This window comes from Natrix helvetica (genome assembly GCF_964273705.1).
Source record: "Natrix helvetica genome assembly, chromosome: W".
NCBI classification, from domain to species: Eukaryota; Metazoa; Chordata; class Lepidosauria; order Squamata; family Natricidae; genus Natrix; species Natrix helvetica.
The window spans coordinates 81,764,299-81,791,823 of record NC_138555.1 but is presented as its reverse complement, the minus strand read 5'-3'; the positions used below and the strand labels follow the sequence as shown (position 1 = coordinate 81,791,823).

Sequence of the window (27,525 nt, the reverse complement as noted above, 5' to 3'; positions counted from 1 at the left end):
CAGCTCTGGCGTGTAATTGTATGTGTGCCTGCGTACAGGAGACTGGCCAATCAGGGCAGGAGAGGGGGAGGGGAAGAGCACGGGGGTGTGGCGGTTGGCAGCAGGATGCACAAACACCCCCCCCCCTCATTTTTTTTGCACACACACGCCGGCGAATACCAAGAGCTTGTGCGACCTTCCCGTATCCTTTGCCCAGGGATGCGTGTGCATCCATGCATGTGGGGTACAGGGGATGGGATCAAGGGGAAAACGGGGGAGGGGGGCGATGGCGGGAAGAAGAATCTCCCCCTCCCCCCTGTCTGCCCTTCCTTTTGGCCTTGCCAATAAGAAAAACAACCAGGAAGCGGGATGCGTGCAGGAGGAATTGGCAGGAAAGGTGTACATCTGTCTGTGGGTGGGTGTATTTGTGGGTGTGTATATATTTGCAAAACGGCTAGACAGCTTGACGTGTACAGAGAGAGCTGGGAAACTAACCAAAGGGGGGGAAATTCAGAAGCGATCAACCGTGTCGAAACTCGGGCATAAAACAGGCATTCGATAAGCTAGATGGCACTTGAATTGTATTGTTGGCTTTCCTGGGGGTGGTGGGGGGAATAAAATGGGGCGCAGGAGATCAGGATCTACAGGACCTTTCCTCGCGAGCGTGCAAAGATTTGTGGCGGGCGTGCAAAGGAATCCTTCCGCAGGGGTGAAATGGATCTCCTAAGGATAGGATCGTCCGAGTTGCCAGGCCTCTGGGCCGACGTACCGTTCTCCAAAAGCTAGGGGGGAAAAAAGGAGATAATAACAAGATTTCTACCAACGACAGAAAATCAATCAGGACTTTTTCGGATGTCACGAAATCTCCCTTTTCGGTTTTCATTTTTGGGTTGGCGAGAGGCGACGTAGATCTTATTCAATATCATAATTCTCCTTTTCATCGGTCCTGAATTGGCTGCTTTTTCTCTTGCCACTCAAAATCCAGGCACCTGGTTAACGGAGCTGTTTCGGCCTTGGTTTCCGCCGCCGTTAAAAGAATAAAGAAAGGTGTTTTGTTTTGTTTTTAAAGAGGAGGTAACCTGCTGGGGAAATGGCAATCTTTAGCCGTAGGAAGCAACGGCGCCTGAGTGACAGTCTGTATTTATTTCATGCAGCAAAATTTCTCTTTGCAAAAAAAGGGGACATCGGGACGATTGGAGGCCTGGAGCCAGAAATATATATATATATATATTTTAAAAAAAGGAATAAGCCAATTGAGCTTTCAGGTGCAAATTACATTTTAGGGCTTGAAAGCTTTTCTTGATGCCCGGGTGGTCCCTGAGGGACACTTCAGGGACGGGGGAGACGCACCAAGGGGGGGAAAAAAAAGCTCAAAATCTTGAATTTAAATAGGATTTAGTTCATCGCGCGGGTCTTGGGTTCGTTGTGCAAGGCCCCCGGGGCGTGCAAAAAACTCTTTAAGCCAGAATCAATCACTTTGCAACTCTTTGCAGTCAAAATAGACGCTGGAAGGGACCTTGGAGGTCGTCTAGTCCAACCCCCTGGCTCAAGCAGGAGAACCTATATATCATTTCAAACAGGTGGCTGCCCAGCCTTTTCTGAAAACATCTCACTCGCAACTTCTGCCGGCAAGCTGTTCCACGGGTTAATTCTTCTCGCTGTTAGGAAGTTCCTCCTTAATCCCATGCTGCTTTTCTCACTGGTGAGTTTCTACCCATTGCTTCCTTGTCTTGCCTTAAGATGATTTGGAAAGTACAATACAATACAATACAATAGTAGAGTTGGAAGGGACCTTGGAGGTCTTCTAGTCCAACCCCCTGCCTAGGGAGGGAACCCCATACCGTTTCAGACAGATGGCTATCCAACATCTTCTTAAAGACTTCCAGTGTTGGGGCATTCACAACTTCCGGAGGCAACTTCTGTTCCACTGATTAATTGTTTTTACTGTGAGGAAATTTCTCCTCAGTTCTAAGTTGCTTCTCTCCTTGATTAGTTTCCACCCATTGCTTCTTGTCCTACCCTCAGGTGCCTTGGAGAATAGCTTGACTCCCTCTTCTTTGTGGCAACCCCTGAGATATTGGAAGACTGCTATCATGTCTCCCCTAGTCCTTCTTTCTCTTAAGCTAAACATAACCAGTTCCAGCAACCGTTCTTCCTATGTTTTAGTCTCCAGTCCCCTAATCCTCTTTGTTGCTCTTCTCTGCACTCTTTCTAGAGTCCCCACATCTTTTCCACATTGTGGTGACCAGAACTGGATGTAGTATTCCAAGTGTGGCCTTACCAAGGGATTGTAAAGTGGTATTAACCCTTCACGTGATCTTGATTCTATCCCTCTGTTGATGCAGCCTAGAACTGGGTTGGCTTTTTTGGCAGCTGCTGCACACGGCTGGCTCCTATTTAAATGGTTGTCCACTAGGACTCCAAGATCCCTTTCACAGTTACTACTACTGAGCAAGTACCGTAAGTTGACCCCCTCTTCTTTGGGGCAGCCAAATACTGGAATACTCCTATCGTGTGTCCCCCAAAGTCTTTCTTTTCTCAAGACCAGTGAGACTCAGTTCCTGCAACCGTTCTTCGCATCTTTTCATCTCCAGGCGTTCAGTCGCCTTAGTTGCTCTTCTTTGCAATTTTTAAGCAACGTCTCAACATCTGTTTTGCAATGCAGTGACCGGCCCAGGGCATGCGCAGAAGCAAAAAATAAGATGGCCCCACCTGGAGAACCGGTTCGCGGGCGTGGCTGCTGGTTACAGCAACCGAGGCCACCAAACCACTTCTGGTTCGGCCGAAGCAGTCCGAACTGGGTACTGGTGCGGCCTTACTAAGAATTTATAAAGTGGTACTAATACTTGGTGTGGTTTTGATTCAATGCCTCTGGTTTATACAACCAAAGATTGCATTCAGGGTTTTTTTGGCCATTTGGGAAAATGTTGCAAGGATACCGGTCTGTTTTATTTCAGATGCTTTGGAATGAAGAGAAAAGAGAGAAGAGAAGAGAATAAAATAGAATAGAGAATAGAGAATAGAAATGAATAGATAAGAAAATAAAGAAGAGAATAAACAGGAATAGAATAGAGACTAGACTAGAAAGTAGAATAGAATAGAAGAATAGGATAGGACAAGAGAATAGAATAGACAAGAGAGAAGAGTACAGAAGAGAGAATAGAATTGGACAAGAGAAGAAGAAAATAGACAAAAGAGAGAAGAAAAGAGACAAGAGAGACTAGACTAAAATAGGACAAGAGAATAGAATAAAAAGAATAGAATAGACACGACTAGAGAATAGAATAGGAGACTAGAATAGGGAAGAGAAGAGAATATAATAGGACAAGAAAAGAAGAGAATAGACAAAAGAGGAGAGAATAGAAGAGACAAGAGAGACTAGACTAGAATGGGACAAGAGAATAATTAGGAATAGAATAGAATAGACACTAGACTAGAGAATAGGAGAATAGAATAGGACAAGAGAATAGAGAAGAGAATAAATAAGAATAGAATAGACATTAGACTAGAGAATAGAATAGGGAAGAGAAGAGAGAATGTAATAGGTCAAGAGAAGAAGAGAATAGACAAAAGAAGAGGAGAGAATAGAAGAGACAAGAGAGACTAGACTAGAATGGGACAAGAGAATAATTAGGAATAGAATAGAATAGACGCTAGACTAGAGAATAGGAGACTAGAATAGAATAGGACAAGAGAAGAGAGGAGACAAAAGAAAAGAGTAGAGTAGAGAAGAGAAGAGAGAATAAATAGGAAGAGAATAGAGAATAGAATAGACCAGAGAATAGAATAGACTAATAGAATAGAATAGGAAAAAAGAAGAGAGAATACACAAGAGAATAGATAATAGAATAGAATAGAATAGAGAAGAGAATTAGACCAGATTAGACTAGACTAGAATAGAGAATAGAATAGGAATAGAATATTGACTAGACTAGACTAGAGAATAGAAGAATAGGATAGAATAGAGACTGGAATAGAATAGGACAAGAGAAGAGAGGCTAGAATAGAATAGAATAGAGCTGGAAGGGATCCTTGGAGATCTTCTAGTCCACCCCCCTTCTCAAGCAGGAGAAAGGAGGGGGGGGGGCAATTAGGAAAAGCACCTGAGCCTTGAACTTATCGCTTGCTTGGAATCGGCCGGCTCAAAACACGAGAGAAGCCGAAAGTCCCGGAGCCTCCAGCCTCGCGAACCTCCCGCAGGCGGCCCCTTTCTCCCTTCTGGTTTTCCTTTCCCCCCCTCCTCTCCCCTTTCTCGTCTCCGGGGCAAGGCGCCAAGACTCGGAGCCAATCAGACGCGTCCGGCTCCCGCGCGCCGGCCAATGGGAAAGCAAAAGGGGCGGAGAGCGAGGAGCCCTGGGCTTTGTGTACACGGCGGCTGGCTTGGCTGGGACGCGCGCGCTTCTGCCGGCGCTGTACACGCGGGATGGAACGTTGGGCGCCGCCGCGTTCCATAGCCCAGCCTTTGAAGTCGGAACCCGGGTCGAGCGCGCGTCGTGTGAACGGGTCGACTCGGATGGTTTTTTTTTCGTGTTTTTTTTTTAAATTTCCGACTGAGAACAATCAACCGACGGCCCGGCATGCCTTCAGAAGCTGTGAGAAGCTTCACCACGGGAAGATTCTCAAGTCATCCAGGTTGTCCCCAAGGCAACTGGGATTTTCTTGGGGGTTGGTGTTTTTTTTTTTTGTTTTTTTTTTGAGACTTCCATCACGGGATACTTTCAAGAAGAGACTAGAGTACCGTCGGTCAGAAAGGATGGAGTCTCCTGCTTGGGTGGCCGGGTTGGACTAGATGACCTCCAAGGTCAAGTCTGTTTGATCTGTTTGGCAAAGCCGTGTGCAGATTTTGAACCCCCGTTTCTCCCTCTCCCTCTCTAGTTCTGCTGTATCTGCCTCTCTGACTGTCTTTCTCTCTCACTCTCACTCTCACTCTCTTTGTATCTCTGCCTCTCTCTTTCTTTCTCTCTTTCTCTGCCTCTTTCTCTCTCTTTCTCACTGTATCTGTCTCTCCCTGCCTCTCTCTCTTTCTCCCTCTTTGTATCTCTGCCTCTCTCTTTCTCTCTCTCTCTCTCTCTCACTGTATCTGCCTCTCTCTGTCTCTCTCTTTCTTACTCTGTGTATCGCTGCCTCTCTTTCTCTCTCTCTCTGCCTCTTTTTCTGTCTCTGTTGCTCTCTCTTTCTCTCTGTCTCTTTCTCTCACTTTATCTGCCTCTCTCTATTTGCCTCTCTCTCTCTCTTTTTCTGTCTCTGTCTCGCTTTGTATCTCTGCCTCTCTTTTTCTCTCACTGTCTCTTTCTCTCACTATCTGCCTCTCTCTGTCTCTCTCTTTCTCACTCACTCTTTGTATCTCTGCCTCTTTCTTTCTGTCTCTCTCTCTCTGCCTCTTTCTCTCTCTCTTTCTCACTGTTTCTGCCTCTCCCTGCCTCTCTCTCTTTCTCTCTCTCTCTTTCTCTCTCTCTTTCTCTGTCTCTCACTTTATCTGCCTCTCTCTCTTTGGCTCTCTGCCTCTCTTTTTCTGTCTCTGTCTCTTCCTCTCTCTCTCTCTCTCTCACTTTATCTGCCTCTCTCTCTTTGCCTCTGTCCCTCTTTTTCTGTCTCTCTCTCTCTGTCTGTCTCTCTTTCTCTCATGTATCTTCCTCTCTTTGCCTCTCTGTCTCTCTTTTTCTTTCTCTGTCTCTTTCTCTCTCTCTCACTCTCACTTTATCTGCCTCTCTCGCTTTTTCTGTCTGTCTGTCTCTCTCTCTCTCTCTCTTTCTCTCACTGTATCTGTCTCTCTCTCTTTGCCTCTGTCCCTCTTTTTCTGTCTCTCTCTCTCTGTCTGTCTCTCTTTCTCTCATGTATCTTCCTCTCTTTGCCTCTCTGTCTCTCTTTTTCTTTCTCTGTCTCTTTCTCTCACTCTCACTTTATCTGCCTCTCTCTCTTTTTCTGTCTGTCTGTCTCTCTCTCTCTCTTTCTCTCACTGTATCTGCCTCTCTCTCTTTGCCTCTCTGTCTCTCTTTTTCTTTCTCTGTCTCTTTCTCTCTCTCTCACTCTCACTTTATCTGCCTCTCTCTCTTTTTCTGTCTCTCTCTCTCTCTCTTTCTCTCACTTTATCTGCCTCTCTCTCTTTGCCTCTGTCCCTCTTTTTCTGTCTCTGTCTCTTTCTCTCTCTCTCACTCTCACTTTATCTGCCTCTCTCTCTTTTTCTGTCTCTCTCTCTCTCTCTTTCTCTCACTGTATCTGCCTCTCTCTCTTTGCCTCTCTGTCTCTCTTTTTCTTTCTCTGTCTCTTTCTCTCTCTCTCTCACTCTCACTTTATCTGCCTCTCTCTCTTTTTCTGTCTCTCTCTCTCTCTTTCTCTCACTGTATCTGCCTCTCTCTCTTTGCCTCTCTGTCTCTCTTTTTCTTTCTCTGTCTTTCTCTCTTTCTCTCACTGTATCTGCCTCTCTCTCTTTGCCTCTCTGTCTCTCTTTTTCTTTCTCTGTCTCTTTCTCTCTCTCTCTCTCTTTCTCTCACTGTATCTGCCTCTCTCTCTTTGCCTGTCTCTCTTTTTCTTTCTCTGTCTCTCTCTCTCTCTCTTTCTCTCACTGTATCTGCCTCTCTCTCTTTGTCTCTGTCTCTCTTTTCTGTCTCTTTCTCTCTCACTCGCTGTATCTGCCTCTCTCTTTGCCTCTGTGTCTCTGTCTCTCTTTCTCTCACTGTATCTGCCTCTGTCTCTCTCTCTCTCTCTCTCTCTCTCTCTCACCCACACACACCGAAGATGGACCAAGCATTCCCACGATCTCCTGTGTTTCGGGAAGCCATTCAGGGGTGGTTTTTTTAGAGCCATCTTTCTCCGAGTTAAGATTCCTTTTCCCCGGGATTATTACAGGCTGCCGCCTGCCGTGCCCGCAACCAGGAAAAACATAGGTGAACCCGGGAGTTGGGTGGAGTTGATCCAGGAGAGATTCAAGCTAGAAATAAGGAGACATTTCCTGACGAGGGAGAACAATTGACCGGTGGAACAGCTTGCCACTGGAAGTTGTGGAAAGCTTCATTTAACTGGAAGCTTTCAAGAAGACACTGGACTGCCATCTTGTCAGAAGCGGTGTAGGGCAGTGGTGGCTAAACGTTTTGTCGTCGGGGGGGCGATGACAAAATGCACATGCAACATTCACCCCCCTCTGTGCGCCTCATGTATGCGTGCGCATCCTCCCGCGCCCATTTTTGGCTTCCTGGTTGGTGCAGGAGGATTTCCAGGCCCAAAATGGGGCACTGGGGGCTTCGCTTTGGGCCTGGAAAGCCTCCTGCACCAACCTCGGAAGCCAAAACGGGGGGCTGCGCAAGACCCCAAAATGCAATGCAAGTGCTACCCCACCCATGTGCCCTGCCCACCATGCATGCGCGGGCACATCCCCTTCATGCGCCCTGCGCATGCGTGGTAGAGACCCGAACACCAGCTGGAATTCTTCAGTGTGTATGTTTGTGTGTGTGAAAGAGAGGCAGAGAGAGAAAGAGAAAGAGAGAGAGGCAGAGATACAGAGAGAGAGAGTGAGAGGGAAAGAGACAGAGACAGAGATACAGAGAGAAAGGCAGAGATACAAAGAGATAAAGTGAAAGAGAGAGAGAAAGAGACAGAAAGACAGATACAGAGAGAGTGAGAGAGAAAGAGAAAAAGAGAGAGGCAGAGATACAAAGAGAGAGTGAGAGGGAAAGAGAAAGAGACAAAGCGAGAGGCAGAGATACAGAGAGAAAGGGAAAGAGAGAGAGAAAGAGATAAACACAGGCAGAGATACAAAGAGAGAGAAAGAGAGAGGCAGAGATAGAGAAAGAAAGAGAAAGAAAGAAAGGCAGAGATACAAAGAGTAAAATGGGGGAAAGGGAGAAAGAGAGAGGCAGAGATACAAAGAGAGAGGCAGAGAGAGGCTGATACATTGAGAGAAAGAGACAGAGAGGTAGAAATACAAAGAGAGTGAGAGAAAGAAAGAGAGAGAGGCAGAGAAAAAGAAAGGGGAAGAGAAAGTGGGAAAGAAGAGAGAGAAAGAGAGTGGGGAGGCAGATAGAAAGAAGAGGGGAAGAGAAAGTGGGAAAGAGGAGAGAGTGGGGAGGCAGAGAGAGACAGAAAAAGAGAGAAAGGGAAAGAGGAGAGAAAGAGTGGGGAGTCAGAGAGAGAGACTGAAAGAGAGAAAAAGGAGGAAGAAAGAAAGGGAAAGAAGAGAGAGAAAGGGGGAAGAGAAAAGAAAGGAGAGAGAGGAGGGAGAGACAGAGAGAGACAGAGAAAGAGGAAAAGAAGAGGGGAAGAGAAGGGGAAAGAGGAGGGAGAAAGAGTGGGAAGGCAAAGAGATAGAAAGAAAGAGAAAGAAGAGGGGGAAGAGAAAGGGGAAAGAGGAGAGAGAGTGAAAAGAGCTTTGTTTTCAGTGCTTATAGTAACTTCCAATGGACGCTAAACAAACAGTTGTAAGTCAAGGATGAACTGTAACGCGACAATGTGACAGCACTTTATCCGGGTTTTCTGATAAGATTCGGACTGTTGCGGAAGCTGGCCGATATCTGCAAAACTTGGCAAGAGAGTCTCGGAGAATCCCGAACCAATGAAGCGAACTAATGGCCTCCTGCAAACTCCACTCCCCTGTCGCTCCTCTTTTATTCCCTGTGGGAGAGGCCATTCATCGTCCACCTGCGGCCTTACTCCCAAGTCGACCCCTCTTCTTTAGCTGTTCCCAGTGAGGAAATCTAAAACATTTTGCTACCGGTTCTGTGGGCATGGTTTGGTAGGCATGGCTTGGTGGGGGTCATGTGACTGGATGGGCATGGCTATGCAGTCACGTAACTGGGGGGATCAAAAGACAATGTCCTGCTGAAGCAGGGTTGGACTAGATGACCTCCAGGTCCCTTCCAGCCCTGGATTGTCCTCTGAACCTGCTTCTAGTGCCAAGTTTGTAGTCCTTCCTTCCTATCCTTTTTCCCTCTCTCCCTCCCTTTCTTTCTTTCTTTCTTTCTTTCTTTCTTTCTTTCTTTCTTTCTTTCTTTCTTTCTTTCATTTCCAGAGACCCTGTAGTAAAAAAAATGCTTTAAAGGTTTTTTTAAATAGGTTCCAAAGATCAGCTGTGCAAAGTGCGCATTTTACCCCTGGCTATTCCCTTCGTCTGGCAACTCTGCGCATGCGCACACTGGGAACAGGTTCCAGCTATTTGTCTGCCTCACGGATGTCTGATTCTGAAGCAGTGGTGGGTTATGACCGGTACGCCCTGGTATGGGCGTACTGGTGCCTGCCGGGAGCACCGGGTACCGTTCCGGTATGGTGCTCTGGAGGGCCCACCTGCCCGCCCGCGCTCCTTACCGGTATTTGAGCTCTTTGGGGCTTCCACGCACGCGAACGGAGCGTACGGCGCCTGCGGACGCTCCGCCGAGCAGCTGGAGCGTCGTGGGCGATAAGTACGCATGCACGCACTGGACGCGTTCATGTGGTGGACGCCGGGCCCCATTGCACCATACCGGTTGCAACGGGATCCAGAACCCACCACTGCTCCGAAGTTAGCCGATAACTGTCAGACGGCCCTGGCCCCCTCTCTGCCACCAACACAGAGCCCTCATCAGAGCCTTCTCCAGACTCCAGGACTGGCCCAGGTTCCTCCCCAACCCTCCTCACTCTCCAAATCGGCTGCCAGCTCCCCTGGCCACTGGCAGGCCACAACAGAATCTTCCGTTAACCGGGAAAATGCTTGTTTTTGAAAAACCCCACTTCTTGTATGGTAGTTTTCCCCGCCGCCTCTCTCTCGGCGCTGAGTTAATTGCGAGAGTCCATTGACAAGACACTCAGGAGGCCATGAATAAAATTTACAAGAGGTCAGCAGCGAGTTAATAGAGTTTCCGATGCTGCGGAGTAAGAGCCAAGAGTCGGCAAAGCGAAGAGACGCTGAAGGATCTGTTCTGAAGGAGTGTTTTCGGCTTCGAAGGGCCGCTGAAGCGAGCCTTAAGATGGAAAGTCACTCCAGCCACTTTATGAATGTTTATTCATTGATTTGTCTGCTGATTTTGATTCTTTTTACAAATAGCTCAAGGCGGTGAAACATAGCCAACGCCCCTTCCTCCACCAAGAGTCCCTAGAACGGTAACAACCCTGTGAGGTGGGCTGGGCTCAAAGGTGTGGCCGAATGTCACGCAGCCGGCGTTCATGCCTAAGGCAAGACTGGAACTCAAGTTTCTCCTGGTGATTGGCCCAAAGTCACCCAGCCAATTATCATGACTAAAGCAAGACTAGAACTCACAGTATCCTGGTTTTTGGCAGTCACTCAGTCAACTTTTGTGTCTAAGGTGGAACTAGAACTCACAGTCTCCTGCTTGACTCAAAGTCATCCAGTGACTTTCATAGTTAGGGCAGGATTAGAACTCACCATCTCCTAGGGATTGGTCCAAACTCACCTGGCTGGCTTTTATGCCTAAAGCGGGACCAGAGGTGGGTTCTTACTAGTTCGGCCCGGTTCGGCCGAGTAGGTAGTAACTCGGACGTGCGCCCGAACTGGTTCTATCTTCGTTTTTTTCCTTCTCGCATGCGCAGAAGCAATTTTAAAACTTCTGCGCATGTGCGCGCAGCATGCATCAAGCGTGTGCGTAGTGTTTGCGCACCCCAAGCGCATCGCTGAGCGAACCAGCAGTAAAAGAAGCCGGAACCCACTCCTAGGCGGGATTAAAACTCACCATCTCCTGGTGATTGGCTCAAAGTCACCCAGTGACTTTCGTAATTAAGGCAAAACATAATTAAGGTCATTAAGGCACTGTCTCCTGGAGATTGGTCCAAAGTCATCCAGCCAGTTTTCATGCCTAAGGCGAGACTAGAACTCACAGCCTGCTGGTAATTGGCCCAGAGTCACCCGGCTGGCTTTCATCCTAAAGCAGAACTAGAACTCCCGGCCACCTGACTTCTTGCCTGATGCCTTCACCATTAAACCAAGCTGGTTCTCTTTTGCTCCCCTTGGCTGGCAGAAATTGGTTAGAACAAGGGTCAGCAAATCTGCAGCTCCGGAGCCGCTTGTGGCTCTTTCAGCCCTCTGCTGTGGCTCCCTGTCGCTGGTCGGCTCCACAATTGATAGGGCTTTCAGTTAGGACAGGAAGAGGAAAAAGGATGCCGTGCTAGGAGAAGACTCTATGGTGGGGGAACTAGACTTCCAGTCAGCTCCAAAACTGAACGGGGGGCTCCTGGTTAGAACCTTTGTGGCTCTTTGAGTGTTTAAGCTTGCTGACCTCTGGGTTAGAGACCCTGTTTCGAAATCTCCACACTGTTCCAGAAAAGCTGACCCTAAGCCAAGCTCATCCAGCTGCTTTATTTTCCTTGATCCATCCTTCGGCAGACTGGTGTCTACACGCCAAACCGCAACCTGAGGCTTTCCACTCCGCACTGGGATCGTCTTCCCTTCTACAGTCTCTGAGATCCTGTTCTCGATGTCATTCAGCGCCACCATCTTGTTCTCCCCGCCTCACGCTAACGAAGCCAAATGCTGCTGTTGCACTTGCAAGCAGGAGCCGGGGGCTCCCGTCACGGCCCCACCACCCCTGCCCCCATCGTCCCCTCCTTGCACCCCCATCACCATCACGGGCACGGGGCTGGCGGTCCAGTCCTCAGAACAGCTGCTCCACGTCATCTACCAGCGGGTCGAAAAGGCCGTCAGCTTAGCCGAACTGGCGCTTAGCTTGGCGAAGGCCAACAACGAAGCCCTGAAACGTCTCGAGGAAGACATGGCGGCCCTGCGCCAGGGGCCTGTCATGGCCCTCAAAGCCAGCCCCCTGCAGCTCCCCGAGGAGCCCGAAAACGAGGAGGAATTGGAGGCCGAAGAATTTGGGAACGGCGTCCAGGTGGTCATCGAAGAATTGAAGCAGCTGGGTGCCGCTTCGGCTGCCATGGGACGGCCCGAACCTTTGGCCTTCTCGCCCGTGCCGGCCCTTGGAGTATGTAGCCTAAAATCACAGGCCTCCATCTCTCCCACCCCATAAAAATCCACGCCGTAATCTCGTCCCTCCGATCGGGCACAGATGGCATCATGAATAGTTGATGGTGTTCCTCGCGCTTCCTGCCAACCAGCCCTCCAGAGAGTGGCGGTCTGGGAGTCGCACCAAATCTGCGCCGGAGAGGCACTGTTCGGGGCAAATGAAGAATTGGGGCCAAGCTTGAGGTGGGGTGGGAGTTGGCAGCAAAGGAGTGCGGAAATCTTCCAGCGAGATGAAGAAAAAATGCCTCCCGGTCTCGATTGCTCATTTGGGCCTGGCAGGATTTTCCTTCGCGGGAGATCCAACGAGACTTTGCTCTATAAATGCATGCTCAGAGCATTGTAGATTTTGCTTTTGCCTTTCCAGTCCTCGATTTACGGCCATAATTTCTACTGCTCAGCGAGGCAGTTGTTCAGTGAGCTGTGCCCAATTTTATCACCTTCACTTTTCACAGTTGTTAAGTGAATTGGTACCAGTGGTGGGTTCCAGATCCCGTCGCAACCTGTACGCTGCGATGGGGGATGGGCGTCCGCCACATGCACGCGCGCTGCGCATGCATGCGCACCCACTGCCCGCGATGCTCCAGGTGCTCGCCAGAGTGTCGCGCAGGCGCTGTACACTGCGTGTGCAATGCGCAAATGGCCCAGTTGGGTCAAATACATCTCGGGCAGGCAGGTGGGCCTTCCAAAGCACCGTACCAGGGCGTACCCCCCTGCAATCCATCATTGATTGCTACTGTTGTTAAGTGAATCACGTGGTCATTAAGCGATCTCGGCTTCTCTCACTGATTTTACCTGTCGGACGCCATCTGGGGTGTTTGCCAAAGGGAATCACAAACGACTGGGATTCTACAACTGTCGTTAATACATGTCAGTTGCCGAGTGTCCGTATAGCTAGCGCTTGACTTACAACAGCTTGTTTAGTGACGACGGCTCTGGAAAAAGTGACTTAGGACCATGTTTTCACAGTTACAACCTTTGCAGCATCCCTCCTGGACATGTAATCAACATTCAGATGCTTGGCAGATGGTTCATACTTACGTCCGTTGCTGGGTCTTAAGGTTCAAGGGGAATTCCTCTCCAGCAAAGTCCCAGCCAACAGTCTCTCATGAGATTTCACAACTACAGACCTTGATCAGGCTTGGAGAGCTGCCAGGCCGATATCTTCTAAACGCCATGCTGTAGCAGCAATTCCTTGTCAGGAACAGATCTTCACCCTAATGAATTGAACAAATTGTCTCCTGCAAACTCCCCTCCCCTTTCGCTCCTCTTTATTCCCTGTGGGGTGGACCCATTCACCGTCCACCTGTGTCTTTACTTCCGAGTCAGCCCTTGTTCCTTAGATGTTCCCTTCTCTTGGCAGCTCTGAGCAGGCACACATCGGGAACAGGCTCCAGCTGTTCTTCTGCCCCACTGATCTCCGACTCTGAAGGCAGCTGATAACTGTCGGATGGCCCTGGCCCCCCTCTCTGCCTCCGACGCAGAGCCCTCATCCGAGCCTTCCCCAGACTCCAAGACTGGCCCATCTTCCTCCCCAACCTCTTCACAGTCTCAGTCTGCCACCAACTCCACTGGCCACTGTTGGGCCACAACAGGGATCCCCTTTTGCGACCTTCTGACAAGCAAAGCCCAGGTGGGGAGCCGCGTTCACTTAACAACTGGGTTACTAACTTATCAACTGCCGTGATTTGCTTCACAACGGAGGCAAGAAAGATTGTTAAACAGGGCAAAACTCACTTAAACCCATGTCTCCCTTAACAGCAGAAATCTTGGCCTCAATTGTGGTTGTAAGTAGAGGACGACCTGTATTCATACGTCAACTGTCTCGCTTAGCCCTGAAAATTTGGGGCTCCCTTGTCGTCAGACGACGACTTCCAGCAAAGGTGACGCCTGTTTGCGTAGGACGTGTACGTATAATTCTCCCTCTCCCGCCAGGTAGCCGAGGAATGTCCTGCAGAAGACGCCCCATTGCTGCCAGTCTATGCTCCTCCTTCCTCTCCTACCCCACAGAGGGCCCATCAGCCACCTCTCCAACCTCTGGACGAGCCCACCTCCTGTCCAGAGGGATCCCCCAGCAGCGCGACTCACGAGGAGACCCCGAACGGTGAACCCCATTTCTGTGTAGGCTTCACTGGTTTTCCATCCAGAAGCAGAAACCTTGGGCAGAAGAACGCCAGGCGCAAAAGGGATCTGGTCTTATCTGTGAGTCAATTCCCTTCCTTGTGACCCACAAGACACGTGCCTTGTCTGAATTGTGTTTTTCCTCACTTGGGACCAATGGCATAATACCGTGTTTCACCGAGAATAAGACATAGCGTATTTTTCGGAGTATAAGACGCACCCTTTTCCCTCAAGAAAGAGGCTGAAAATCTGGGTGCATCTTATACACTGTATACAGCATTTTTGCCTCCCGAAACCCTGCCCCCTACAACAAAATGGTCATGCATAGCCTTTAGGAGGGTTCTAGAGTGCTCCTGGGGGCTGGGGAGGGCTGAAATGAGCAAAAACGGACCCCCAGCCTCAGGAGCACTCTATAAGCCTCCTAAAGGCTATACATGCAATTTTTTGACAAAAAACTGGCCCATTTTCCTGAAAAATAGGCCAGTTCTTTTGCTCATTTTGGGGGGGGCCACCCCCCAGGAGCACTCTGCAAGCCTCCTAAAGGCTATTCATGCCTTTCTTTAAAAAAACGGGCAATTTTTGGGAGGCCGGCAGAGTGCAAAAACTGTTTCTTTTTTAATTTGCCTCTTCAAAAATCTTGGTGCGTCTTATACTTCGAAAAATACAGTATATCGTTTTGGACCAAAAGACCCATTAGGTCTTATTTTCTGGGGTGTCTTACTTTGCGGCCTCCCCCCCTGCTCCCTCCCACCATCTGCTTGCTCGCGGCCACAACGGTTTACGGCATCCGGAGCGAGAAATGACAGAACGCTGGAAGCTTTGAAGCACCCCATTTGCAAGCAGATGAAGCTTTGTCTCTCTCTGGGTAAAAAGCGTTTAGGCGCCTATGGGGCCCTTGGGAACAAAGTGATTTTCTACGTTCTCCTAGGCGCCCAAATACTTTTCGCCCCAACGGAGAAATGATGGTATGCTAGAAGTTTCGGGGGACTGAAACGGAGCTAATTGCGAAAAGTACGTGCCGGAGGTTGAGGCGGGGGGAGAGGGTGAAAGAAGACGATCCAACGCGTTGCGTCATGTCCCACCATCTCTCGGCTTCCCCAGAGCTGTACCAGGGCAGGTGCCCACGCGGGGCATTGGAATCCCCTGCCTCCACCCCTGTGCCTATGCCTCCACCAACTGCCAGTGCCACTGCGCAAGCCGCCTGCAAGGTTTCCGCACATCCTGATCACTTGTCTCCCCCCTGCTTCTGCTCCATGCTCAGTGTTATCTGTACTTCGCCATGGACTGTGACTGCTGCCAGACGCCATCGGCCCCCTCACGCTCTCTGCCTCTTATGCTGGCCACATCGATCCCCGGGCTTATTTTGGGAGTAGGGTTTATATTAGGCTCACCCTAAAAATCAGGCCACAGCTTATTTTCAGGGTGGGTGTTATTTTCAGGGGGAACACGGTCGTTCATCCGATCCTCACACTCTTCTCTCTTTCCCTTGGTAGAAATTGGTCCACAACGTTCACAACCACGTCGCCAACGAAAAACGGTTTGACGGCGCGGAAAGGTGAGGAAAAACCAGGCGTTGCTAATTACAAGTAAAAAAGAGTCGTGGCGGCACAAGTGGTTAGAATGCGGTAGTGCAGGCTGAGTCTGCCCCGCTGCCAGAAGTTTGATCCGGACCGGCTTGAGGTTGACTCAACCTTCCGGCCTTCTAAGGTCGGTAAAACGAGGAGCCAGATTGCTGGGGGCAATAGGCTAACTCTGTAAACCACTTAGAGTGGGCTATAAAAGCATGGTGAAGCGATATATAAGTGCTATTGCTATTGCTACAGATAATCCTGGACTTACAACCATTTGTTTAGTGACAATCCGAAGTTGGTGCTGGAAAAAAGGGACAGGTCCATTTTTCACACTTACGATCGTTGCAACATCCCAGTGGTCACATGTTCAAAATTTAGACATTTGACAATGGACAATTTACGATGGTTGTCGTGTCCTGGCAGTGGTGGGTTCCGGATCCTGGTGCAACTGGTATGGTGCAACGGGGCCCGGCGCCCACCACATGAACGTGCGCAGTGCACGCATGCATACTTAACGCCGCGACGCTCCGCAACGCCTCCGTGATACTCTGCAATGCCTCCATGATGCTCCAGCTGCTCAGTGGAGGGTCGCACAGGCGCCATGCACTTCATGCGCCTGCGCAGAAGACCCGAAAACTTAAAATACTGGTAAGGAGCGCGGGCAGGCAGGTGAGCCCTCCGGAGCACCGTACCGGAACGGTACCTGGTGCTCCCGGCAGGCTCCGGTACACCCGTACCGGGGCGTACCAGTTGTAACCCACCACTGTGTCCTGGGGCCATGTGATCCCTTTTTGCGACCTTCTGACAAGCAAAATCTATGGAAAGCCAGATTCACTCAACAACCGTGTGATTAACTGAACGAGGGCAGTGATTCACTTCAACTTTGGCAGGAAAAGTTGTAAGTACGGCAAACAAAGCACTAAGTCCATGATGCAGGGAAGAAGCAATAAGTCCACGAAGCAGGGAAGAAGCAAGCAGTCCTGGACATCTACAACAGCACACAAAACTCCACTAATTCAGTGTTTGTTCCCAGCAGCGTCACCTTAAATCTCAGTCCCCAGATGTGCCTTGGGAAGTGGGCAGGGTGCTCTCCTCCCAAGTCGTCAAGTCAGCCTGCGCTGTTCCCGCCTTCTCTCCACTCTCTGTGCTCGTGGGTCAGGAGTTGGGAGTCCTTGCTCGTCGCCTCTCTCGGTCGTCCTGCCCCCATTCCTGCCCTGCTAGCAAGCCGTCGCAATCTTGAGGGGCCCTTGGCTGCCTCGTCCTGCTCCTCCCCACATTCCAACGAAGCCCCCCCCCCTCGCTGTCCCTTGGCTCCAGCTCTGGGTCGTCCTCTTTTGCAGATTCGGGCTCCGACGGGGGCATGACATGCTGATGATGCGGTGTTTTTTTAATAATTTGTGCATGCCATGGGCGGAGGTGGGATTCAGACGGTTTGGATCGGTTCATCCGAACCGGTAGTAGAAATCGCGGGTGAGCCTTCCCACCTGCCCTGGCTCTGTGCTGTCCTATTTACGCATGTTTTCAAGCGGCACTCATGTGTGCAAACTGCACACGCGATCCAAGTGCATGCACGGAAGGCCAAGCACATGCGTGTACGGAGTGCGCATGCTCACATTTGTGAACTGGTAGGGAAAGTAAGGGAATGCCAACCCTGGCCCTGGGTCACAATGGGTGTTTTGTTGTTGTCGCAAGCAGAAAATATTTTGCTTCCATTCATCTGGCTGCCTGCTTCCATAATCCCTTGTTATCAGCAGAGTCTGATTTATTGATTATAAATCTATAATGCAAAAAAACCCACAACACTTTATCAACAGAGAGCAGTCCTCTCCTGTGAAAAATTAAAAACTGCGCAGCTTAGTCCTCGACTTCACGATCGCAACTGAGCTCCAAATTTCGGTGGTAAGCAAGTCAGCTAAGTGAATTTTGCCCCATTTTAGCGGCCTGCGGTCGTTAGTTGTGTGGCGGTTCAGTGAATCGGGCTTTCCCGTTGGCTTCTCTTGTCGGAAGGTCGCAAAAGGGGGATCACGGGACACTGCGATCATCGTAAATGTGAGTCAGTGATCAGGCATCCCCATTTTGGTCACACGACCGTGATCTTAAGTGTGAAAAATTTCCGTGAGTCACTTTTTTCAGCGCTGTTGTAACTTTGAAAGTCACTAAGCAAAGTGTGGAAAGTTGAGGGCTAACTATATGTAATGCCACAAAGGCGTGTCTTTTTCCCAGGCATTGTAAGTACAGTATTGGCAGCGGTGGGTTTCTGTTCTGACCCCCCCCCCCCCCGCTCTCGTATACCAAGTCACTCCGACGCGAAGTCTCTTCAAGATGTTTATTGACATACAGGTTCAACCTTGGCAGCAATCCAGCCTGCCAAGGTCAAGATAGCACTCTGGGCAGCAATCCAGCTACAGCGACACCCCTTGGCAGCAATCCAGCTACCAAGCTCCAGATAACCACCTTAGCAGCACTCCTGCCTGCCAAGGTCCAGGGAACAGATTGGCAGCAATCCAGGTAAACCCTTTGGCAGCAATCCAGCCTGTCAAAGTACGACACAGATCTGAGAGCTTCTCCAACTCCAATGATCAGTTGATTCCTGCAAAGGGTGTGTCCACAAGCAGTCCCTTTATAGTCTGGAGAGGAGTCTAATGATCAGCAGCTGAGAGCAATTACCTCCTGTAATTGCTCAATTGCTCCTTACGCCGGGTAGCACGCCAGTAACGAGCATCTAATAGCTCACTGCTGTCTGACTCACTGTCCTGTGACTCCTCCCCACTGCTCCAAGGCATGACATCAGGAGCCCCCTTCCTTTGGCTTTCACCACTGCTCCATGCCTCAGGCGCCTCCTGGTGGCCAACCAGCCTCTCTGCGCCCTGCTCAGAGTCGGAACTCTGTCCAGGGTCTTCCACATCCTCCTGAGCTGACTCAGAGGGACCCTCGCTGGCGGAGTCTGGTGGCAACTCCAATGGCCCCTGCTGGGCCACAACAGGTTTCACTTATTTTTATCACCGGTTTGCCCCGCCCACGCATGCACCTCCATGCGTGCGCCCAGCCTTCAGGGCATGCATTTTGTTTGTGTGCACGCCTTCCGCACACACGCTTTGCTCATGCGTGCGCTTTCCACTCATGTGCCTGACCTCAAAAACATGGCTAAATAGGACGGCATAAGAGCCAGGACAGGTAGATGGGCCCACCAGCGATCTCCGCTACCAGTTCATTCAAACCGACTGAATACCACCTCTGAGTATTGGTCTTTTACTGATATTATTGGGCTTTTATGCTAGAGTGGTGGAGGTGGAACTCTAGCCTCACAATCAGGAGGCTGCAAGTTCGATCCTAGATAGAGGCAGATTCTGTATTTCTCTCTCTGAGCACAATGAGAATATATCTGCTGAGTATAACTCCGCATTGGCGACAGGTACGGCAGCTGGCCAGTAAACACTTTGTTAGCTCCATTCAGTTGCCCAGACTCCACTCCGCAATGGATTATGGGGTCGTTAAAAGATGTTGATGATGGTGATTTATGCTAATTTTTTTAGTACCATTTTTTGAAGTTCCTCGTTGAATATTTTACTCTCTTCCCTCTTTTCCAGCATTAAATCATCCTGGAATATTTCCGTCGTGAAGTTTTTGCTGGAAAAACTCAAACACGAATTGGTCTCCAATCACCATAATTATACCGATAAGGAACTCAAAGGTGAGCTGGTTTGTTTTTTTTTAAACCCATCCTTCCAGTTTCTGGATTCCGGTGCTAGAATGTACAGGTACTCCTCATCTTACGATGCTTCATTTAGTGGGAAGTTGCAACATCCCTGAAGCAAGCGACTTCAGATAGTTTTTCACAACCTTGCAGCATTCCCCTGGTCACGTCATCAACATTCAGATGCTTGGCCCCCTGGTTCCAATTTATGATGGTTGCAAAGTCCCTGGGCTCAAGTGATCCGCTTTTGCGACCTTCCGACAAGCCAGGTCAATGTTAAGCCAGATTCACTTAATAACGGCAGTCAGTCACTTAACTATGGTGTAAAACGGAGCAAAACCTCCCTCGAACGCATGGCCCACTTAGCAGCGGAAATTTGCGTCTGGAATCGTGGTCGTACGTCGAGGACTGACTGCATTCCAAATTTATCCTCCAGCCCCACCGGAAAAAAATGACGTCTCTGTCCTTCGCTAAACTGAACATTTTCTTCGGCTTTAGCAGCAGCTGCCGGCGTTCAGTCGACAACTGATGGATGATATTTGAAATTGTTGAATTGTGTACGCAGAGACGCATTTATAGCAGCCTCTGGCTAGTCTAGACCCTATTCTGCCTTCTGGATTGCTGATTGCTGCACAACTTACGCACAGACGACGTGTTCTCCTCTTAGGTGCTTGCGTGGCTTATTTTCTGACCAAGCGGCGTGAATATCGGAATTCTCTTAATCCGTTCAAAGGGCTTAAGGAGAAAGAGGAGAAGAAATTACGCAGCAGGCGGTATCGGGTAAGCCTTAGCAATTCCATGCATTTGGGGTACGTCTAGTCCAGGGAAAAGAAAGACTTGGGGGTAACATGAGAGTAGCCTTCCAATATTTGTCTCTGTTCTCTAAAGCCCCTGAAGGCAGGAGAATGTCAGGTTTCCAAATAGCATCCAAAAGTAAATCAAAGTCCAAGGCGAAGTATTTATTAAGGGAGCCATGTTGGACATCTGGGAAAACCCGAATCCGAAAGCTTCCCGTTTCCCCCCACCCAGTTGAAAGTTTAAGATCTTGCCCCCCACACCCACAAACCCATCACAGGGTCCAATCTTCCACTGCCACGCTGGCAGTTCCACCCATCCAGTTCCGGTCAGACGCAGAGGTGCAGAGACAAAAGATGACCTTGGGCTTCTAGAAAAGAATGTTGTTATGGCTACATACCATCTCACTCCGTACAATCGCCCCTTCCATTTTTCCCACAATAGAACAGGCACAGTAGAATAATAGAGAGTGTGGCAGGCGAAAGATCCAAGAGGAATATGGCTGCAGGCCCGACAGAAGAAGGAGCAATGGATGGAAACTAATCAAGGAGAGAAGCAACCCAGAACTAAGGAGAAATTACACGAAAGAACAATTAATCAGTGGTTAATTCAGTAGTTGTGGGTTCTCCATCACGGGAGGTTTGTAAGAAGAGATTGGACAAGCTGTTGTCTGAAACTGCATAAGGAGTTCTGTTTGAGTAGCGGGCTGGACTAGAAGACCTCCAAGGTCCCTCCCAATTCTGTTATTTTATTATTTTTGTTCACCTCTAAACCTTTTTACAAAGGGACGGGGTGGCTCGGTGGCTAAGAAGCTGAGCTTATCGATCAGAAAGGTTGGCAGTTCGGCAGTTCAAATCCCTAGCGCCGTGTAACAGAGTGAGCTCCCATTACTTGTCCCAGCTTCTGCCAACCTAGCAGTTTGAAAGCACGTAAAAATGCAAGTAGAAAAATAGGAACCACCTTTGGTGGGAAGGTAACAGCGTTCCGTGCACCTTCGGCGTTTCGTCATGTCGGCCACATGACCACGAAGACATCTTCGGACAGCGCTGGCTCTTTGGCTTTGAAACGGACATGAGCACCGCCCCCTAGAGTCGGGAATGACTAGCAGATATGTGCGAGGGGAACCTTTACCTTTAAGCCTTTTTACACATATATTGCATCCAGTTTCGGTCACCACAATATTAAAAAAAAAACATTGAGAATCTGGGAAGAGTGCAAAGAAGAGCAAAGAAGATGATTAGGGGACTAGAGGCGAAAACATATAAAGAACGGTTGCAAGAACTGGGTTTAATCTAATGAAGAGACAGACTAGGAGAGCTTGGACAACATTTGTCTGAAATAGCAAAGGGTTTCTGGACTGAGCAGGGGGTTGGACTAGAAGACCTCCAAGGTCCCTTCCAACTCTTGTTATTAGGTTATGGGTGATCCAATAATTGTTCCTTTATGACTTAAGGGTTTTTTTTTAAATTGCGTTTTAAAAGCCAATACAGATTTCCACCGATTTTATTTATGGACGTCCGTTAACCAAAATGTTGAAGCTGGGGAAATTGCACCAATAATATTCCACCGAAATCTATTGAGAAAAAGGTAGTTTTTCTCCCCTTCATTGGTGACGGAACGCTGATAGTCCCCGCCTTACCGTGTTTCCCCCCAAAACAAGACAGGGTCTTATTTTCTTTTGACTCCCCCAAAATAAGCGCTTGGCCTTATTTTCGGGGAGGTCTTATTATTTTTGAGGTGCAGGAGGCCACAACCTCGGCCCGCGGCCCTCAGATCAGCTGATCCAGAGAGCGGCGGAAGTTCTGTCTCTGTTTCTGGCGCGCTCTTGCCAGCCCTAGCATTGCCGGGCCAGCCGCTCTTTTTACGGCCGCCACTAAGAGAAGGGGCGCGGTAGCTAGGGTTTGCGGGAGCGGCCTCCGTGAGGCCATTCCGCGTGGAGGGCAGATACATGCGGGTGTGTGGGGCTTGTTCCCCCCTTCCCCTCCCCCCCCAGGAAATTGTGGTGACTGACTGCGCATGCGTTTAAATACTGTATTTTTCGGAGTATAAGACGCACCTTTTTCCCTCAAAAAAGAGATTGAAAATCTGGGTGCGTCTTATACACTAAATACAGCATTTTTTGCCTCCAGAAACCCCGCTCCCTTCACCAAAATGGTCATGCAGAGCCTTTAGGAGGCTTTCAGAGTGCTCTCGAGGGCAGAAATGAGCGAAAAACGGGCCGTTTTTGCTCAGTTTTACCCTCCCGGCTTCCAGGAACATTCTATAAGCCTCCTAAAGGCTATGCATGCAATTTGTTTGACAAAAGACGGGCCCATTTTCCTGAAAAACGGGCCATTTTTTGCTCGTTTTTTTTGGAGGGGGCACCCCTCAGGAGCACTCTGCAAGCCTCCTAAAGGCTATTCATGCCTTTTTGCAAAAATCGGGCCATTTTTGGGAGGTCTGCAGAGTGCAAAACCTTTTTTTTTTAATTTGCCTCTTCAAATTCTTGGACTCCAGTGCGTCTTACTGTGAAAAATATGGTATTTTAGGGGAGGGCTTATTTTGAGGGGGAGGATTTATTTTAGCACATGCTTTCCAAAGCTCGATTGGGCTTATTATCCGGGAAGGTCTTATTTTCGGGAAAACAGGGTACCACCCAGTGGTGGGTTCCTACCAGTTCGAATCGGTTCGGCCGAAGCGGTAGTGGTTTGGCGCCCTGGAGTGCTGGAACCAGCAGCGACCCAGGCACTGCCACGCCCCCGAAACTGGTTCTCCTACGGCGGCGCCATCTTATTTTTAGCTTCTGCGCATACGCAGAACAATTTTGATTGTACCGTGCAGGCATGCACATGATCGAACCAACAGTAGTGTTTGTGGGAACCGACCCCTGGTACAACCGTTCAAAGTTACAATGGCATTGAAAAAAGTGACTTGTGACCATTTCTCACACTTACAACCATTGCAGTGTCTCCCCGTGATTTAGGTGCAACAGACTCATATTTATGATTCTTTATCCCGTGGTCATGCAATCCCCCTTTTGTGACTTTCCAACAAGCAAAGTCCAATGGGGAAGCCCGATTCCTGTAAGAACCGTGTTACTCATTTAACAATGGCAGAGATCCACTTAACAACGGCGATGAGAAATGGCTCTAAATTCTCTCGTTAAAACCTCTATAAATGCAGCCCTGTCGCTTTCATATGAAAAGATGAAATATTCAAAAGGCGAATATAAAATATTTCGAAACGTAAAGTAGTTAAATTCCCGCTGATCTCAAGCTTCTTCGTTGATATAGTGCAGTTCTCCTTCTAGACTCCATAAAATGTTGGTCTCTTTGTCAACTCCGGCCTTAGCCGTATTTATTTTCAAATGCAAACGTCTGTTTTTTACGATCTCCCTTTAATTGTATTTACCGAAGTGTCCGTTCCATTATCTTCCAGGGCTGATATACAATAAGGCTGGCGGTCTATCAACATTACGGTGAGATTAAGCCTTACTGGATTTAATTTAGATTTAAGGTGTCGTCCCTCCGCTTGTTGTGGCCCGCCAGCGGCCAGTGGAGCTGGGAAGCAGAGTCGGACAGTGAGGAGGTTGGGGAGGAACATGGGCCAGTCCTGGAATCTGAAGAAGGCACTGATGAAGGCTCTGTGTCGGAGGCAGAGAGGGGGCCAGGGCCGTATACCAGTTATCAGATGCCTTCAGAGTCGGACATCAGTGAGGCAGAAGAACAGCTGGAGCCTGTTCCCAGTGTGTGCACGCGTAGCGTTGCCAGACGAAGGGAACAGCTAAGGAATAAGGGTCGGCTTGGGAGTAAGGCCACAGGTGGAGGATGAATGGCCCCTCCCAGAGGAAATAAAAGAGGAGCGCCAGGGGAGTGGAGTTTGCAGGAGACAATTCAGTTCATTCCTGCATCCTTGCCAAGTATCATGGTGTCTGAAAGATATCAGCCTGGCCACTCACCAAGGTCAGTAATTGTCAACTATCTTGAAAGACTGTGGTAGAGGAAAGTCTTCGCGGGAAAGGAATTCACTGTAAACTAAATTAAAGTGGTTTATCGGGACGAGGACTTGGCTTCGTGCTGCTGGGGAAACTTAGGTTAGAACACCGCTTTGCAGTTCATCGCAGAGTAAACATGCACGTAGTCCTGAATTTATGACACTTCGTTTAGCGGCCGTTCAAAATTACCACAGCCCCGAAAAAAGTGAGCTATGACCGTTTTTCACACTTACGACCGTTGCTGCATCCCCATAGTCACCCAATCAAAATTCGGAGCTGACTCAGACTTAGGACGGTCAAAGTGTCCTTGGGGTCCCGCGATCCCCTTTTGTGACCTTCTGAGAAAGCCAAGTCCACGGGAAAGCCAGGTTCACTTAATGACCGTGTGATCAACTTAACAAATGCAGTGAGACGCTGAACGCTGCCGTCGTAAAACAGGCCAAAACTCACTTAACAAATGTTTCACTTAGCAACGTCAACAAAGGGGAATCGTCTTGTATCGTATTGCATACAGGGGTCGATCAAAATTGTGCAATAAAATGAGACCAAGGGGGGGGGAGGTCTCCCAACTTGGCAACGTTAAGGCCTGTGGACTTCAACTCCCAGAATTCCTTGCTGCCTGAGGAATTCTGGGAGTTGGAGTCCATGCGACGTAAAGTAGGGAAGGTTGAGAAACACGGCCTTGAAGTCAATGGGATTTTGAGCTAGTCATGATTGTTCTTTCTTAATCTAGTGGATCTTCCATAGATAATTACTTATTTTGGAGCCAGGTCATTGTTGTTATCTGTGCTTCCATGTAAACATGACAACAACAAGCTACGGAGTCAGAAGAAAACCACAATTGTGTCACACAGGTTGTGATATCTCCGAAAAATATGTTATTTTTCTCCTTGTCTCCTCTCCCGAGGGATGCCTGGGAGAATAATGACCTCATACATAATCCCTTGCCGGGTGGAGTGTGGGCAACTGAATGGAGCTTACTGTTTACTGGCCGGATGCCATTCGTGTCGCCAATACGGAGGTTTGTATTTCCCAGCAAGATATATTTTCATTGTGCCCAGAGAGAGAGAGAAATATTTGCCTCTACCCAGGATCGAACTCACGGCTCCCTGAGTGTGAGGCGAGAGCTCCACCTCTAGGCCACCGTTCCACTCTATCTTCAGAATAGGATAATTTTGCCAAAAGAATAATTCAGCCGCCTCTTAATCATCCAATTCAGGTCCAGGAAGCAAAAGCAGGCTTATAATACTTAAGTAGAAAAAGCATAAAAATTCCAAAAAGAACCTTTTTACAAGACGGGATATGATTTAAGTTTTATCCTTTGCTTAAGCAAGCAAGGTTTTCATCGGAAAATGTCCCGGGAATCTTTTTACAGTTATTCTCTCCTTAAATTATGAATGGCCGTCTCCGAGAAATAAATTTGATTTTTCCCCCTCAGACTTAGTGTGCTTAAAGGTGACACATGAGAAGCTGCCGGTTGCTTAAAACAAACCCCCATAAAACTATTATTTTCCCAAGCAGCAGCTCACCTCCCAATTCGTTCCTACGTCCAGGCCGTCCTCGACTTACAACCGTTGATTTAGCGATGGTTCAAAGTTACGACGATGCTGAAAAAAAAGAGATGACCGTTTTTTCACATTTACGACCGTTGCGGGATGTTTCACTTAAAGGCAAAAGTTCCCCTCGCACATAGGTGCTAGTCGTTCCAGACTCTAGGGGGGCGTTGCTCATCTCCGTTTCAAAGCTGAAGAGCCAGCACTGTCCGAAGACGTCTCCCTGGTCATGTGGCCGGCGTGACTCAATGCCGAAGGCGCACGGAACGCTGTTCTCTTCCCACCCGAGGTGGTCCCTATTTTTCGACTCGCATTTTTGAACCCGCTTTTGAACTGCTAGGTTGGCAGAAGCTGGGACAAGTCACGGGAGCTCGCTCCGTTACGCGGCGCTAGGGATTCGAACCGCCGAACTGCCGACCTTTCTGATCGACAAGCTCAGCGTCTTAGCCACCGAGCCATCGCGTCTAACTTTCCCTTAGCAACCTCAATAAAGGGGAATGGTGTTGTATCGGATCGCGCCAGGGGCCGGGGATGGGGGTGCGTTTGTGTCTCCCAACTTGGCAACTTTAAGGCCTGTGGACTTCAACTCCCAGGATGCCCTCCGTGCCACTTCCAGCACGAGTTCCATAGGTTCGCCAACACAGACCTATACGGTACCTATGCATTTTGTTTTTCTTGCCTAAATAAATTGGAATCTCCTCTTTTTCTGTTTTTCCTTCCTTTCCAAGCTCTTTGCCAATCGTTCGGGGGTGGCCCGGTTGTTGGGCTCGGAAGAGCAGCGTCTGTGGCAAGGGGTCACCGAAGAACTGATGTCGGACGAGGAAGACAGCGCCCGCGATGCCGGCGTGTGGGTGGCGCGACCGCCCCGCTTCCGAGCGACACCGCTCAGCCAGCTGTGCTACCGTCTGGACGCCAACTCCAAGCACGGCACCAAAGCCAACCGCATCTACGGGCCGCCCTCCAAACGCCTCCCGTCTGCCGAAGTCCAGCTTCTGCCGCCGGAACTCTACAACCCCCACTTCCAGGAGGAAGACCCCAAAATGGGCACCCCGGCCCATCTAGCCCCCCACAAAGCTTTCAGCACCGAACTCAGTTCCTTTGTGGAAATCAAAGTAGAAAAGGACCAGTAAGGACTTTCGGCTCCATTATACGACGGCCCGCTAAATAAAACACCAGGAAGGGAGCCGGGTTGCATACAGGTCATCCTCGACTTACAACCGTTTGTTTAGCGACCGTTCAAAGTGACCTGGGCCCTCAAAAAAAAGGGACTCGCCTCCAAATTTTGATCAGCTGGCCGTGGAGATGCTTACAAGCATTGTTAAGTGGCAAAAATGGTCGTAGGTAACGTATTTTTCGGAGTATAAGAGGCACCTTTTTCCCTCAAAAAAGCATTTTTTGCCTCCCAAATCCCCGCCCACTTCACCAAGATGGCCGTGCATAGCCTTATGGAGGCTTTCAGAGAGCTCCTGGGGGCTGGGGAGGGCAAGAAATGAGCAAGAAATGGGCCGTTTCCCCCCCCCCAGCCCCCAGCAGCACTCTATAAGCCTCCATAAGGCTATGCATGCAATTTTCTTGACGAAAAACGGTCCCTTTTTGCAAAAAACGGTCCGTTTTTTTGCTTGTTTTTACCCCCCCCAAGCACTCTGCAAGCCCCCCCCCCCAAGGCTTTTCATGCCTTTAAAAAAAACAGGCCCATTTTTGCGAAAAACGGGCCATTTGTGGGAGGGTTGCAGAGTGCAAGAACTCCCCCCCCCTTTTAGAAAGCTCTTTAATTGAGAAGTAGATTGATCAAGTGCTATGCCAGCAGAAACAAAGTCTTAAGTGCTGCAGATTGTCAGCAATTTCCTTCTCCAGCCCATGGATAAATACACCTGGAAACATCTACCTACCTACTCTCTCTCTCT

General features: G+C 49.2%; 1 protein-coding gene across 2 annotated transcripts; it reads left to right on the top strand.

The window, feature by feature from the left end:
* The first annotated feature begins 130 nt into the window (after positions 1–130).
* LOC309400402 (uncharacterized protein C14orf93) lies at positions 131–27,150 on the top strand. Of its 2 annotated transcripts, XM_081968876.1 has the most exons (8): positions 131–181; positions 11,282–11,876; positions 13,850–14,116; positions 15,529–15,590; positions 17,947–18,114; positions 19,194–19,297; positions 19,968–20,080; positions 26,350–27,150. In XM_081968876.1, exons 2-8 carry the CDS (start codon positions 11,373–11,375, stop codon positions 26,749–26,751), a joined length of 1,620 nt encoding a protein of 539 aa, XP_081825002.1. In that variant the 5' UTR covers positions 131–181; positions 11,282–11,372; the 3' UTR covers positions 26,752–27,150. The 2 variants fall into 2 exon arrangements, with proteins under 2 accessions (XP_081825002.1, XP_081825003.1); XM_081968877.1 differs by lacking the exon at positions 17,947–18,114 and having other exon boundaries at positions 26,350–27,132.
* The last annotated feature ends 375 nt before the right edge of the window (positions 27,151–27,525 follow it).

What these genes read in the sequence shown, in the direction of transcription:
- LOC309400402 (XM_081968876.1), top strand. Translation starts at nt 11,373, where the DNA reads ATGTCATTCAGCGCCACCATCTTGTTCTCCCCGCCTCACGCTAACGAA. An exon ending in CGCCCGTGCCGGCCCTTGGA is followed by an intron (nt 11,877 to 13,849) that starts GTATGTAGCCTA and finishes CTCTCCCGCCAG; the next exon opens with GTAGCCGAGGAATGTCCTGC. An exon ending in TACCGATAAGGAACTCAAAG is followed by an intron (nt 19,298 to 19,967) that starts GTGAGCTGGTTT and finishes TTCTCCTCTTAG; the next exon opens with GTGCTTGCGTGGCTTATTTT.